Here is a 14,563-nt window from a genome sequence, read left to right on the forward strand (position 1 = left end):
GTTGTTCGACTGTCAATCGACTGGAGACATCTGGAGTATAAAAAGCCACATGCAGGACGCCCCATGCTTATAGTGTAATTTCCAATGGGTCACGAGGAGGAACTAACAGCGGAGCAAGTGGATTTGGGTGTGTCCGCACTGAGGGGCTCGCTGCGGCGCACCTGGAGTGACTTTTGTGCCACCAGCAGTATCCACGGACTGAGGTACACCCGGGACGAGGACACCAATCGGATTGTGCACTTCGTGTGGCTGCTCATCTCGCTGGTGATGTTCAGCTGTGCCGTGGCCATGGCCCACACCTTCTACGTGGACTTTCGCAGCAATCCGACCCGCATGAATGTGGAGAGCGACTACACGCCCATCAACAGCCTCTACTTTCCACCAGTCACCATTTGCCCAGAGGTGCTCTTCAACATGCAAAAGTCCAAGGCATTCCTGGAGACGCTGTGAGTGACACAATGAGCCCCAGGGTGGTTGATTGATTATCCTCTCTATTGGTTGGACAGGCGACTGCCTCAGGGAGCCGATGTGGCTGGCATCCTGCGGCAGCTGAACATTTTCTACGGCTTTATGCTGGATGATGCACGCTTTCCCGATCGGGAGATCGAGCAAATGGAGTCGGTGCTGTCGCTGAACAATCTGACACTTGAGGAGTTTGTCGAGCACTTGCGCTGGGACTGCCGGCAGATTCTGCATCGTTGTCGGTACCACGGAAGGATTGTGGCCTGCTCAGAGCTCTTTCAGCTCTCGAAGACCTTCTTCGGCAACTGCTGCTCCTTCAATCTGCGCCAACAGGGGTGAGTCCACCACTTAGATGATTGCTTCTGCTTCAGAGACTCCCTGAATCTCTTTACAGACTCAACTTCACCGCTCAAAGAGCTGCTGGAGGTCTGGGCAATGGCCTGTCGGTGATCCTGCGGTACCAGGACGACAACTACGACCCCTTGCAGTCCTATTCGTATGGCGTGAAGGTACTCATCCAGGACACCAGTGCCTTTCCCAGTGCCCACGCTGTCTCGAAGTTTGTGGCTTTCAACACGGAGGTTTTCGCCGCCCTGCGACCCGAGGAGACCTTCTGCTCGTCGGCTGTCAAGGCTCTGACCATCGAGGAGCGAAACTGTGTGTTCGGCAACGAGTTCCACCTGCGCTACTTCCCCGACTACGTCTACCCCAACTGCGAGCTCAACTGCCGCGTGACCAACATGGTCAAGTTCTGCGGCTGCCACACGTACTTCTTCGACTTCAATCGCACCGAGGATCGGATATGCTCCTTCCGGGATATCCCCTGTTTGGTGGATAACTTTGGTGGGTATTGCCAGTCGAGAGGGGTAATAGATCTGAATCCTCTCCTCTTGCAGCTAACATAATCACGCGAGAGAGGAGCACTCAATGCTACTGTCCACTGACCTGCGAACACTTTGATTACGATGTTCAGATCTCCAATTTTCCGCTTCATACCAATATGCCAGTGGTGGATCCCTTCTAGTGAGTTTCCCCTTTGGCAAACATGTTCCTCTGATTACACAGCTTCCCCCATTACAGCTCGGACATAGCCGAGAATGATGGCATTTTGCATGTGTTTATCAACTCTTTCAGCTATCGGCGCATTCGCCAGGATCTGCTCTCGAATATGGTCACTTTGGTTTGTAGGTTTATCCAACAGAAATGTTATTTTATTTCCCCTCAATTTTGTTTTCCTTTTGCAGCCAACCTGGGCAGCGCCTTCAGCCTCTTTGTGGGCATGAGCATGCTCTCCGTGGTGGAGATTCTCTACTACTTTTCGATCATTCTCCGCAAGAACTATCTGCAGGAGTGTCGAGCACGCACGAAGATGCGTGTCCCGCTGCAGCGGGAGGGGCCAAAGTTCGCCTTGCCCAAAACAAATAAAAATCCCAAGAAATCCGTATTCATAATTCACAAATCGTAATCAGAGCTGCCGATATCAGAGTGCAGAAATTACCAACCAATAAATTAGAGCATTAAAATTATCGCCTCAAAACAGAACATAACAAAATCTGATCAGGCCTTTTGTACGCGGTGCTTGATGTTTTTGCAGGGTATGCCCATTCGTGGCAAGGGTTACCCGACGTACAAAAATATACATTAAATGTATAAACATATGTAGAGTATACATAATACATTTAATTAAATATTCAAGGACTAGTCACATTTTTATCTTCATAAAAGTGCACAGAAACTGTGAGTCGAAACACTCCATGGCGAGGGAGCGGCCTGTGCGTGGGTCTTCGTGGAAAGACCAGCGCCAAGTAAGTAGCAGAAATTAGCTTCGTTATCAGCTATTGCCATAGGTCATCCGATGTCCATCGTAAATCTGCACTGACTTCAGGCGACCATCTGCTCATCGTAAATTGGACCCAAGCGAAGAAAATCCGCGCGATAAGATTGGGTCCCCATGGATGGCTGGCTATAAATGTGAGGATCTCGAGAGCTATCGCCTACAGTCATGTTCAAGTTCACTTTCGCACTGGCACTCTGTGTGCTCGCCGCTGGATCGGCGCTGGCGCAGCACAATCCCCACTGGTGGGGCAACCGCAATACAATCGTCCATCTCTTCGAGTGGCAATGGGAGGACATCGCCGAGGAGTGCGAGAACTTCCTGGGTCCACGTGGCTTTGCCGGCGTGCAGGTCAGTCCGGCCAACGAGAACATCGTGTCGCCGGGACGGCCCTGGTGGGAGCGCTACCAGCCCATCTCCTACAAGCTGATCACTCGCTCGGGCGACGAGGAGCAGTTCGCGGACATGGTGCGTCGCTGCAACGATGTCGGCGTCCGCATCTACGTCGATGTGCTGCTCAACCACATGTCAGCGGACTTTTACGGCCAGGCCGTGGGCACGGCCGGCACTGAGGCTGATCCCGCCACAAAGTCCTTCCCGGGAGTGCCCTACACCGCCGAGGACTTCCATCCGAGCTGCCAGATCTACGACTGGAACGATCGCTTCCAGATCCAGCAGTGCGAGCTGGTGGGCCTCAAGGATCTCGACCAGAGCCGCGACCATGTGCGGACCAAGCTGATCGAGTTCCTCGATCATCTGATCGAGCTGGGAGTCGCTGGCTTCCGCGTGGATGCCGCCAAGCACATGGCCTCTGAGGATCTTGAGGTAAGCTCTGGTTCCTGTGCCTATTTCCCACCACTAACTCCCATTTGATCGTTCGTTTAGTTCATTTATGGCAGCCTGAGCGATCTGAAAACCGAGCACGGATTCCCCCACAACGCACGTCCCTTCATCTTCCAGGAGGTGATCGATCATGGCGGCCAGGAGGTCACCCGCGAGGAGTACAACAGCCTGGGAGCCGTCACCGAGTTCCGTTTCTCGCAGGAGATTGGCAACGCCTTCCGCGGCAACAACGCCCTCAAGTGGCTGCAGAGCTGGGGCACCGACTGGGGCTTCCTCTCGTCCGGGCAGGCACTCACCTTCGTGGACAACCACGACAACCAGCGTGATGGCGGCGCAGTGCTGACCTACAAGACTCCCCGCCAGTACAAGATGGCCACCGCCTTCCACCTGGCCTACCCCTACGGCATCAGTCGCGTCATGAGCTCCTTCGCCTTCGACGATCACGACTCGGCCCCGCCCCAGAACGCGCAGGAGCAGCTGATCTCGCCCGAGTTCGATTCGGATGGCGCCTGCGTCAATGGCTGGATCTGCGAGCACCGCTGGCGACAGATCTACAACATGGTGGGCTTCAAGAACGCCGTCCGCGACACTCCAGTCACCAACTGGTGGGACAATGGCGACAGCCAGATTGCCTTCTGCCGCGGCTCCAAGGGCTTCATTGCCATCAACAACAACCTGTACGATCTCGCAGAGACTCTGCAGACCTGCCTGCCCGCCGGCGTCTACTGTGACGTCATCTCTGGCGACCTGATCAACGGCTCCTGCAGCGGCAAGTCCGTCACTGTGGGCAACGATGGCCGCGCATTCGTGAGCATCGGCTCCAATGACTTCGATGGCGTTTTGGCCATTCATGTGGATGCGAAACTCTGAGAGAAGAGAAGAGCAGTTCCCACACAGAGCTAACGACAGAAATATTGGCTTTATTTTGTCTCAAATTACAATAAAAACGAACGCATATAATGTATGTATGTGTATATGTATGTAATGAGTATGTATATAGTATGTGTGTGTGTGTGTGTGTGTGTGATGGATCGAAAGATCGATAACAATAACGGTTACAAATACAAAAAGGTACAAGTAAAAGTACATTCAAACACTGGAACTGGAGTTAGTCTAACAAATGCCTCGACAACGAGAACGAGAACGACAACATCTATCCATCCTCAGGGGCTCTATCCTTCTAAACGGATAGAACACTCCGTAAACTCGTATATGTATTGGGTGTTCTTATTCCTCCTCCGATCGATCGGCAGCTGACACTCTGTAAAAAACCATCATGCTGCAAATAGAAGAAGGTCGCATTATGAAATTGTAGTTGGCTGCTCTGGACTCTGGACTCCCTCCCTCTCTCCATCTCTCCATCTCTCCATCTCTGGCAAGCGCATGCAGAGCCACAGACACGATCGTTAGCACTACAAACTGTTTAAGCGATCTCTTACCGAGTTTAGTTTTAGTTTTAGTTTCGAAAGCAAGCAACTACAAATCAAAATAGCAACGATTCTACTGGCATTCAATTCTGGTTAGTTACGAGTGTCGAGTGCCAATCATATACCATATACGAGTACGAGTACGAGCACGAGCACGAGCACGAGCATGAGTACATATTCGGGTACATGTTCGTGTATGTTGTGGTTAGAAGTAAATGCTTATAATGCGTAATTACCTGTAAAATGCTGATATCTTTCTTGATTTGACTTGCTAAAAAGCCAAACATCATTCACTCCTCATCGCTTAATCTTTAGTTTAAACTTTAGAGTGTATGTATGTATAATAAATATCTTGTAAATAATGATACTTGGATTGCTTAAGTGTAGGATTTCCTCTTTGGGACTTCTGTTTTCTTTCTTCGTTTAACCAACAAACACAGAGTCCAAAAATCCTGCTCAAAGTTTAACATTAAATATTCATTGGATAATGCGCGAGTCTCCCCTCCATTCGTTCGCTCTTCTCGCTATAAGTTTTTCTCTTTAAGATTTAAGATTTAAGTACGGCCCCAAATCCAGCTTTAAGCACATACGTTTGTATGCACAATATGTGTGATCTTTTGCTTAAGAACAAACTATGTAAATAATAAGTACTTTTACATATGTTGTCACCACTTGCAATAGCCGCGCAGTTCGGTTACATTTAGAATATAGCATTTAGATCTTACGACTACAATCTGTACGGGGTTTATATTTATATTTAATTTATGTTATGCCACATCCAGATGGAGTGTTTCTTGTATATTTAGAGGTATGTATATCCTATAGCTATACGTATATAACAGGAACCACGTAAAAATGCACAAATACTTAACGTATGCTTTTTGGTTTTCCACAATAATTACAACACCAAAGTTTGAACCCCGCATACGTACATCCATGTATACATATATCGTATGCGTATGTCGTATATCGTATATAATATAATACTATGTAATAAATGTTTGTTGATCTATTGTTTTAAATAGTAATCAGGTAAATCGTGGGAGGAATTATTGTTTCACATACATTTGTAGATCGTTTAGAATAACAATTTCTAATCAACTATTTCTCGACTGGCTCGAACCCCTGGATCAGCAGTGCTTCCCTTCCATAATGGAGGAGGAGGTATATTGTACAAACTGGCTTCGGGTTGGCCGAATAGTGCCTGGTTTGGGGTAGAGCTTTTCGAAACGGCCTAAAACCAGAACCATTTTATAAAGTTTGATTATTGAACGCCTTGAGTTTGATTCTTCACTTAATCCTACAGACAACACTCGCGATGCTTTTGAGTCAAAGATGTAGAGATTTAGCCTTAGAGCTTGAGATTAAACATTGAGATTGTCAAAAACATATCCAAGAAGATACATGTAGAGATTGCCGCAATGAATTCTCATGAGGTTCACCGTGGTTGAAACTGAACAGAGAACAGGACTGGGTGAGTGCGAGTACTCCCAGTAAATGATTCCAATATCCTATCTAAAGCAGCCTCCTTCCCGCCTAAAAGCTCTTGCCCGCCTCATGGATGCGCTTGCGGCGACTGTCGCGCCGTCGGTAGCGATCTATGATGCGGGATCGATGCCTCTCCGGGCACAGGGCCTCCGGCGAACTGTCCACCTTCTTCATCACGATGCGGAACGTGAAGGTGTGCTTGGGCGAGGCACTGGCCGCTCGTCTCGGAGATGGCGGCTCGAACTCGCTGCCGCTGGAGAAGCCGCAGCTGTGGAGCTGCCCGGGGGGCAAGGCAGCGGCGGGGGGCACGGCGCCCGGCACGTTGCTGCTGGGAATGCGCGGCGTGCCGTTGGTGTAGCCCGAGGGGGTGGACATGGAGCCCGTGGACAGCTGCTGGGTGAGCACAGAGCTGGGACGCGGCTCGAAGATGGAAGCACAGCGCTGGTCGGTGCAGAGGAACGTCTTCACCTCCTCCTCGCGCTGGTCGCGGTCCCGCTTGATGGTCAGGGGGAAGTGCTTGCGGCTGGGATCGGCATACGGTCCGTGGCCGTGGCCGTGGCTGGGTCCGCCCTGGTACGAGGAGCTCGAGTCGTAGCTGTCCCGCGAGCTGTAGTTCGAGGACGTCTGCTGCGAGAGCGGACTGCGTGCCCGCGAGAAGGCACTGAAGGGGGAGATGTGCAGCTGGCGGAAGGTCTCGGCCTTCTGCTTCTTGGTCATCAGCGGGAAGTTGGGCGAGCGGGCGGGCGTGACGCCGCTCGTCTCCGAGGGCGTGTAGTCGAAGTGCGTCTCCAGCGAGGACTTTCTGCCGCAGGAGGAGCCCGACCGCTGGAAGGTCTCCGCGTCGACCAGCTCGATGGAGCTCTTGCGCAGATCCACGGGCCGTCGGTGGCGCTCGTCCGTGTCCACGATCTCGAAGCTGGAGGTCTGATCCTCGTAGCTGGTGGACTGGTAGCGCGATATGGACACATCGAAGCTGGTGTCCCGCGAGGAGTACGGGCAGTCGAAGCTGGACTCGGCGCGGCTCGACTTGCGGTCACCCTCGACCATCTCGAAGCTGTCGCCGCCCGAGTCCAGACGCTGCAGATTGATCAGATCCGTGTCCGTGTCCCCCCCGGGGCTGCGCAGCTGCTCGAGGAAGGGCGAGCGTGGCGGGTCGAAGGAGGATCGACGCGACGGCGGCTCAAACTCAATAGTAGGACACTGCAGCGGCTGCTTGACGGGCGGGGCCGAGGCTGCCGCCACTGCCGCTGCAGCCGCGGCTGCGACTGCCGCTGCCGCCTCTGCCACAGCCTGGGCGGCGGCCTCCGCCTCATCCGTTTCGCGCCGCAGCGCCTGCAGATTAACATAAACTGGTTCTGGCGCATAGGCCTTCAAGATCTCTACTAGCTCGGCCCGCAGCTCCTCTGGGATAATCAGATCGTTGGAGTCCGACTCGTGCTCCTCGCTGATGCGCGGCTCGATGGGCTCTCGACTCTCCGAGCGGCGCGTGAAGTGATGCACCACAGCGGCGCCTCCCTCTCCGTTGAGGGCCACCACCTTGAGGGAGTTGGTCACCTCCTCCACGAACTGTGCCATGGCGGCATCCGTCTGCTCTGGCTCTGGCTCACCATCCGCCAAGGCTTCGACTGCGGCGCCCCCCTTCGTGTCTGTCTCCTGATCCGGCTCGACCAGCTCCCGGAGTCGCTCATGCTTGATATAGGACTCACCTACCTTCTCGAAGTGGACATTGGCCAGCTCGAAGGGCAGCTCCTCTCCCGATGCCGAGGCTGATGCGGATGCCGAGCCGCCTGAGCCACCTACCTGCTCTATGATCCCCGCATTGGAGTCCGCGCTGGGCCGCTTGGAGCCCGATGCTGAGCTCCCCGTCTGCTGGTGCTGCTGCTGCTTCTGCTTCTCCTCCTCGTCCCGCTTGGCGGAGCGTCGCAGCTTCAAGCTCATCTTGGTGTAGTGGGCGAACTTGAGGGACATCTTCGGCTCGAAGCCCACCTCCGACATTTGCTTCTGCACGGCGCTCTTCGAGGCGGTGGACGAGGGTGCCGGGCTGGCCGAGAAGGTGCTCTGACGGATCAGTGGGCCGCTGGAGGAGCCCGACTCGGCTCTCGTGAAGGCATTGGCGAAGCGATTCGTTCGCGTTGTCATCACCTTGGAGGGCTTTCGCACAAACGCCAGGATCTCCCGCATGACACTCTTCTTCTCCTGCGGCTGTGCCTGCGCCTGCGCGGCCTCCTTCTCCCTCTCGTGCTCCCGCTCCAGCTCGCGGGCAGCTGCCTCCGCCGCCTCTCGCTCCCGCTCCGCACTCTTGTAGGTCTCCGCCGGATTGGACACGTGGATGGGTGGAATGAGGCCCATGCCCATGCCCATGGGGGAACGCTTCTCGCTGGCAAAGTAGATCGGTGTGAAGAGGCCGATCGAGGGTCGCTTCATGCCCACAAAGCCCGCCTCCTCCGGCTCCGTGGCCATGTCCTGCACGTGGACAGTCGACGTGGGACTCCTCCGGGAGGAACCCGGGAAGCCCGTCTGGCAGCCGAAATCCGTGGGCGCATTGGCTCCCAGCGGCGAGCGACGCTCCTGCGTGTGCACACTGAAGGTGGGACTGCTCCGGCGAGGCTCTCCCGTTGGGCTCCTGGCAGTGGGACTGGGCTGGTCGTTGGGCGAGCGCAGGCCGCTGCTGCTGCCGGGGAAGAGCGGACTGCGCCTGCCCTGGGGACTGCGATCGCTGGTGCCCACGGGACTGCGCCGACCCTGGGTGCCCAGGGAGATGGACAGTTGTCCGCTGTTCTTGCGCCGGCTGGAGGCCCGCAGTGTGCCCTGGCGGGAGAGGGTGGTGGGCGTCTTCTGGGAGCCGCTGCCCGGGCTCTTGGACTCCGGCTCTGTGGGCACCGGACTCTTTGGCGTCAGCGGACTGCGCTTCTTGTCGCTGCTGGCCCCCGCCGAGGTGGTGTTGAGGGTGAGGTTGGGGCTGCGCCGCTCGGAGGGGCTGCGTCGCGAGCGGAAGGACTGCGACTTGGCCTTGCGGATCTTCGGCAGGGACTGGTGGTGGTGGCGGTGGCGGTGCTGGTGGGGCTGGGAGGCGGACGAGGAGGAGGAGGGGCCGTTCAACTTATGTTAGTTGCTGTGAGGGGCGCAGCTGGTGGGGTCGCTGCTGCCGCTGGAGCTGAGGGTGGTGTTGGAGCCATAGGGGTCCAGCGAGCTCTGCACAGACATCGAGCGTCCCTGGTTCTGCCGGGCGCGCCTCACTCGGCTAGAGTTGGGAGACAGCTTTCCGGGGTCGATGCTTTCTGGGTCTGCCTGCAAGTTGTAGAATCAGACATAAAGGGGGACAACAGGATGGATGGCATGGATGGCATGGCATGGATGGATGGATGGATGGACAAGACATGGTCATGGACATGGACGTGGACGGATGAGGGACAGACAGGACAGATAGATAGATGAGGTGTGAGGTGAGTGAGTGATACTGAGTTAACACGAACAAAGCCAAAAGCGGGGTATTCCACAACCACAAAAGCGCACAGCAACCCACCTGGTAGGCCAAGGCATTCATGATGATCGCATAGGGCACCAGGCTCAGCGGATGGATCTCTCGCATCAGCACATTCGCGGGTATCTTGTGGAACTGTATGTACTCCAGGAACGTGCCCAGAATCTCCTTGATGTCAATGTTCTGCAAAGGAATAAAACTCTCATTTAGAATGGATACAAGTAGGACCTTCTGCCACTTACTGGATTGTTGTCGTAATACTTTTTGCTCCACATCAGCGCCGCCTGGAACTTGGTAAACTCGTCCGCGCGCAGCTCCTCCCTGGCGAGGATCAGGCGCACGACGTGCTGCGGCAGCAGCGTGAAGCTGCCCAGATTGAGCACCTCTGTCCCGTGCTCGTCCACGAACTCGAGCACCTTCTGCACCAGCGTCTTGGTGCATTTGTACTGAATGTAGCGCTCCGCGGAGGCCAGCAGCGCACAAACGGTGTCCACATTGATGCAGCACTGCACGAAGCCTGCGCAGGCGCGACGCAGCTCCTCCAGGCCATAGTAATCGGCGGCATTCATTACACCTAAAACATAGAGAGGAATCCTCTTGGTAATGGAACATTCTACACTGATGCCACTTACCCAGCAGAGTGCGCGGCTGCAGCGTGACACAGCCCGTGTGGATGTACTCGATGAGCTGGCGGAAGACATCGGGCTCGAACTCCTCAATGATCAGCGTCTGATGCTGCTGGCCTGTGGGCTAAAGTCGATCCAAGCGGGATTAGCACACTGTGACACTCATGAGGGGAGACTACATATTGGAGCTAGCAGAACACGAACCACTAAGCGGATGGAGGAGGAGGAGGAGGAGGAGGAGGAGAAGGTGTTGGTGCGGGAAGTAAGCCAAACTAGTGAACACATTGCACAGCTAGACAGAAGTACATAGATTTGGATAGAGCTCAGCAAACACTTCTGAAACGTACATGGAGGAAGTTTAGTTGGGTTGGAGAGGAGAGGAAATTGATAGTAAGCTAAACGCATTCCCAGATGGAGCAAGTCAGCATTCCCGCACATTCCCATGGGAAGTACTTCCCCAACAATCACAATCAAACATCTAATGGTGGAGTAGTAACGTGCAGCACTCTTTAGTTTCACAAAAGCATTGTCCTGCCACATGGAAGCGGTCCACAAGGCACATCTAAGTATAACATGAAAGTCTATTTATGGTACATTCGAGAGCTATGTGGGATAGGACTATTTTTAGCTCGGGAAAGGATTAAATGCAGTCACACACCCACACGCACACACACAGATGCAGAAACGAATGCAGAAACAGACACAGACACAGATGCAGATGCAGATACAAATACAAATACAAATACACCTACGCACACAGACAGAGAAGAGAGAGAGAGAGCGAGAGAGAGGTTGAAAGATAGACAGATGTTTTGGTTAGTTGTTAGTTGGACATTTACCTCGGTTATCGGAGCTAATTGTTGGGTGAAACCGGTTCTCTATTATTATGCGGATGGGTTGGGTTTCGGTTTCGGTTTCGGTTTCGGTTACGGGTTCGGGTAGTGGGTGGGATAATTGATATTGATGATAATATTCGTTGGGAGGATTGGTGACACAACAGAGAATGCACGAGAACATTGATACGCATCATTAAAATGGATTATCAGATATGCAAAATGTAAGTTATCGTAGATATAATAATGAATAATGTTACAACAGAAATAATGCAAGTATCGGGAAAGTTGAACCGAAAGTATAAATAAAACCCCACGAAACCCATGATGCACGCCACAGTCGCGCCACAGGAGGCCACAGCAAAATGCAAAATCACATCACACCCACACACACACACACGCACACACAAAGGAGCGCACGAGTGACTCCTTTTAGACACACGAGAGGGTAACCACCCTACCCCCTGGGGTAATCGATTATGAATGAATACATACATACAGATGTACATACATACGTACATACATACATACATACATATGTATGTATGTAGGTATGCTGTGCGGATACGAACCTGTTGTGCGGCATTCTGTAGATTCAACAGCGGCTCCGAGGAACGCTTGAGGAAGAGGCGCAGCTTGTTCTCCTTCGTGGACGTCTCCCGCTTACGCTGCGGCGATGGCGCCGCATAAAGCATTTTCGCAAACACTCGGGAACGGGAGGCCAGCACAGCCTGTTGGATAGGGAGAGAGAGAGAGAGAGAGAGAGAAAGGGAGAGCGAGTGAGTAGGCGATTAGAGACAGTGAAACTACTTGAAAGGGAACAGCCATCAACAGCCATAGAAGAGAAGAGTCTCTTCGTTCAGAGAAGTAATTCTCTTGAAGTAAGCTCCACTGTACCTGTAACTGTGGGTTACTGTTAGGGTCGAGGCTGTTTGATGATTACGCAGTGACCTGATTTCAATACTCGGACACACACACACACACACACACAAACACACTGACTGCCCTTTTTAAGGGGGTGGATGATGATGATGACGATGATGATGTTAAGGGATGGGGGGGGGCATGAACATTCTACATACCTTTACAGCACAGACGGGCTCTCGGGTGTCGCCCACCAGGAAGGTTACATCACACAGCTCCGGCATGGAGGCGAGGAACTTCATGTCCTCGGCCAGTCCCGTTTTGTTCTCGAACGTCGATAGGTCCGGCTCTGCGTCAGCCATGCCGAGCAGTATCAGCGCCTCTGGCATTTGGGTTTACTGCAATCACAAGCACAACGCACACACACACATACACACACGCAGGCAGAGTGTGTGTGCGAGGGAGAGAGAGGGGCTTTAGCATCGGAGCAAAGTTAATTGAAAAATTCTATAAATAATTCCTCATTATTTCCTCATACAGGGTGGAGGGACGGGGAGGAGCGCGACGAAAGTCCCTATTGATCCTTTGAGACCCCGCCAGTATCTACAGGATGGCTTGGTGCCTGGTAATTAAATTGTAATTCACTTTTACCAGCCCAAGTTCCCGCATCCGGCCAATCCCAAAACAGACACGCGTCTGCGCCCACCCTGCCCCAGCCCCAGCCCCAGCCCCAGCCACAGGCCCAGCCCCAACGCCAGCGCCAGGCCCCAGCCGTGCGTGTCGCACCTGCCCCGCGTGTGCGTCCTTGGAGCATACACATAGCTAACTGGCAAATAAAGTGCAATTACCATAAAGGCAAAAGGCACTGGTGAACAGCGAAAGGCATCCGGGAATGTCATCAGACAAGGTCCCACAACAGAGGCTCTTGTACCTTGCCTCACAAACAACACCAAAGATCGGGTGGGGGTGCTCAGGGTGGGGCGTGGCAGCAAGCAGCCTTGCAAGAGATTGTTGCATACTTCGGGAAAAGTTTTGCTATAAAGTGAAATGGGGGGGGGAGGGCATGCACATTGAAAGGTCAAAAGTGGCACACAACAAACGCCATTCAAAGGGAAAAGGAGAAATGTAATCAAGTTTACCTGAATGTTTGGTTAAATCTAAGTGGACTTTGTGTCCCACTGCCCACCGCCCACTGCCCACTGCCACATCGTGTGTACTTACCTGTTGCAATGTGAATTCGTCTACTGGCCCACGCTGGTAGATAGTTATTCACAGTGCGGACTGTTCATATCCGTTTGCTTACTGAGTTATTAAACCATTACGAGTGAGTCTTACTGCAGTCCCAAAGTGAGCAAAGTAGGAAATTAAGTGGAAAAAGTAGTGGGGAACGAGTACGATTATTTACACCAAAAATGGATCAAAATTAAGTGCCACAAAAGAGTGTACAGCATGCCAATATGTATAAGTTCAAGTTTCAAATTCAAATTCCAAATTCCAAATGGGGGTGACTTTCCCGGGAGGGTGTCGGTTGTCGGTTGTCGGGTAGATTAAGCCAAAAATTGTGCTGTGTATATGTGTAGGTGCTCAAAAAGAAGAAACGGGAAACATAAATGGGGAAAGTTGTAGGGAATATGTGCCACGAATACATTTTGAGAGCAAAAAGTTAGTTGGAGAAGGAGAGAGAGGAGAGGCAATTCATTGAATTAGAATTAGAATCCGTTTAGATTGTGGAAATGATGGTAATTTTTCGCTTGATTTTCCGCCACGAAACTAACTTTTTCTCTGCTTTTCTCAAGTCGAACGAACGCTGGACTGTAGGAGCCGTGGGCTTCCCGTTGAGTGTTTCGCTGGGGCGTCACTTTCACTCTCACTTTCACCACCCAGAAGTCTCGTGTGCGTGTGTGTGTGGGTGTTCTTGCCCCTGTTCTTGTGCGTGGGTGTACAAATGTGTGGCAACTGAAAGACAACAAAAGCAACACCACTTCGTGCCACGTTCCGTTGCTCCTCTCCTCTAGCCCTGTCTGCCACTTTCACGCGGAATGCAAATAATTCTGATGCTGATGCTGATGCTGATGAACCTCAAGGGCTAACTTTTGTTCCAGTTGCAGTTGTCTGGCCGCTATTTCGGTCACTTTTTAATTTAATGATTTAATTTTTCTCTATCTCAACACATACACACACACACTCTCGTTTACACACACACTGGACACACGGGAGAGCGAGACAGAGACGCAGAGAGAGAGCTGAGCTTCGACGGATGCGCTTTTGATGTGAAGTGAACCGTTTCGCACGAGGCACAGGAGCGTTCTGACTCGAATCCCTGCCACAATTATTGTGTCTACATCGACATCGAATCCACACACAGAGTGGGGACTCCTCTGCGCATGTCCTCGACCAATCGATACGTGTCCTACGGGTGGGTGGTTCCTGGCCAGGCAACAGTTTGTCCGCTGTGGGGTAGGAGGCCCTGCGGAGGCCCGCGCAACGTGGCCACGACCGACGCGACGCGACGCGCCGCGACGCCCAAGTGCGACCTCAGACCATACCACACCAGACCAGACCACTTGTTTGCTTCAGTCTCGGGGCACGCGCCTCGTGTGTTTATGTCCCCACGGCGCAGGTGCCGTGCGAGTGGCAAACGTAAACAATGCCGCCCCGGCTCGATAGAGATGACAGTTGGCTAGCAGGACAGTAGGCGGGCAGGG

At 53.0% G+C, this 14,563-nt stretch overlaps 3 protein-coding genes across 6 annotated transcripts; 2 read left to right on the plus strand and 1 right to left on the minus strand.

Annotated features, from left to right (window-relative positions):
* Positions 1-84: 84 nt before the first annotated feature.
* On the plus strand, positions 85-1,927 carry LOC117890844 (sodium channel protein Nach). The gene is made up of 6 exons (XM_034795928.1): positions 85-446; positions 507-797; positions 857-1,305; positions 1,359-1,485; positions 1,543-1,646; positions 1,707-1,927. The coding sequence occupies exons 1-6, from the start codon at positions 85-87 to the stop codon at positions 1,925-1,927; spliced, it is 1,554 nt and encodes a 517-aa protein (XP_034651819.1).
* A 520-nt stretch (positions 1,928-2,447) lies between these two features.
* Positions 2,448-4,103, plus strand: LOC117892007 (alpha-amylase-related protein). The gene is made up of 2 exons (XM_034797894.1): positions 2,448-3,121; positions 3,182-4,103. Exons 1-2 carry the CDS (start codon positions 2,465-2,467, stop codon positions 4,007-4,009), a joined length of 1,485 nt encoding a protein of 494 aa, XP_034653785.1. The 5' UTR covers positions 2,448-2,464; the 3' UTR covers positions 4,010-4,103.
* A 99-nt stretch (positions 4,104-4,202) lies between these two features.
* Positions 4,203-14,147, minus strand: LOC117892008 (serine-enriched protein). Of its 4 annotated transcripts, XM_034797899.1 has the most exons (9): positions 13,080-14,147; positions 12,077-12,256; positions 11,567-11,725; positions 11,001-11,039; positions 10,168-10,285; positions 9,778-10,109; positions 9,578-9,718; positions 9,292-9,342; positions 4,203-9,117 (listed from the first exon to the last, which is right to left on the minus strand). In XM_034797899.1, the coding sequence occupies exons 2-9, from the start codon at positions 12,245-12,247 to the stop codon at positions 6,103-6,105; spliced, it is 4,026 nt and encodes a 1,341-aa protein (XP_034653790.1). In that variant the 5' UTR covers positions 12,248-12,256; positions 13,080-14,147; the 3' UTR covers positions 4,203-6,102. The 4 variants fall into 4 exon arrangements, with proteins under 4 accessions (XP_034653790.1, XP_034653786.1, XP_034653788.1 ...); XM_034797895.1 differs by having other exon boundaries at positions 9,030-9,342; positions 13,634-14,140; XM_034797897.1 differs by lacking the exon at positions 11,001-11,039 and having other exon boundaries at positions 9,031-9,342; positions 13,080-14,136.
* Between the last annotated feature and the right edge of the window lie 416 nt (positions 14,148-14,563).

The sequence above is a fragment of the Drosophila subobscura genome, chromosome E, assembly GCF_008121235.1.
Source record: "Drosophila subobscura isolate 14011-0131.10 chromosome E, UCBerk_Dsub_1.0, whole genome shotgun sequence".
Taxonomy (NCBI): Eukaryota; Metazoa; Arthropoda; class Insecta; order Diptera; family Drosophilidae; genus Drosophila; species Drosophila subobscura.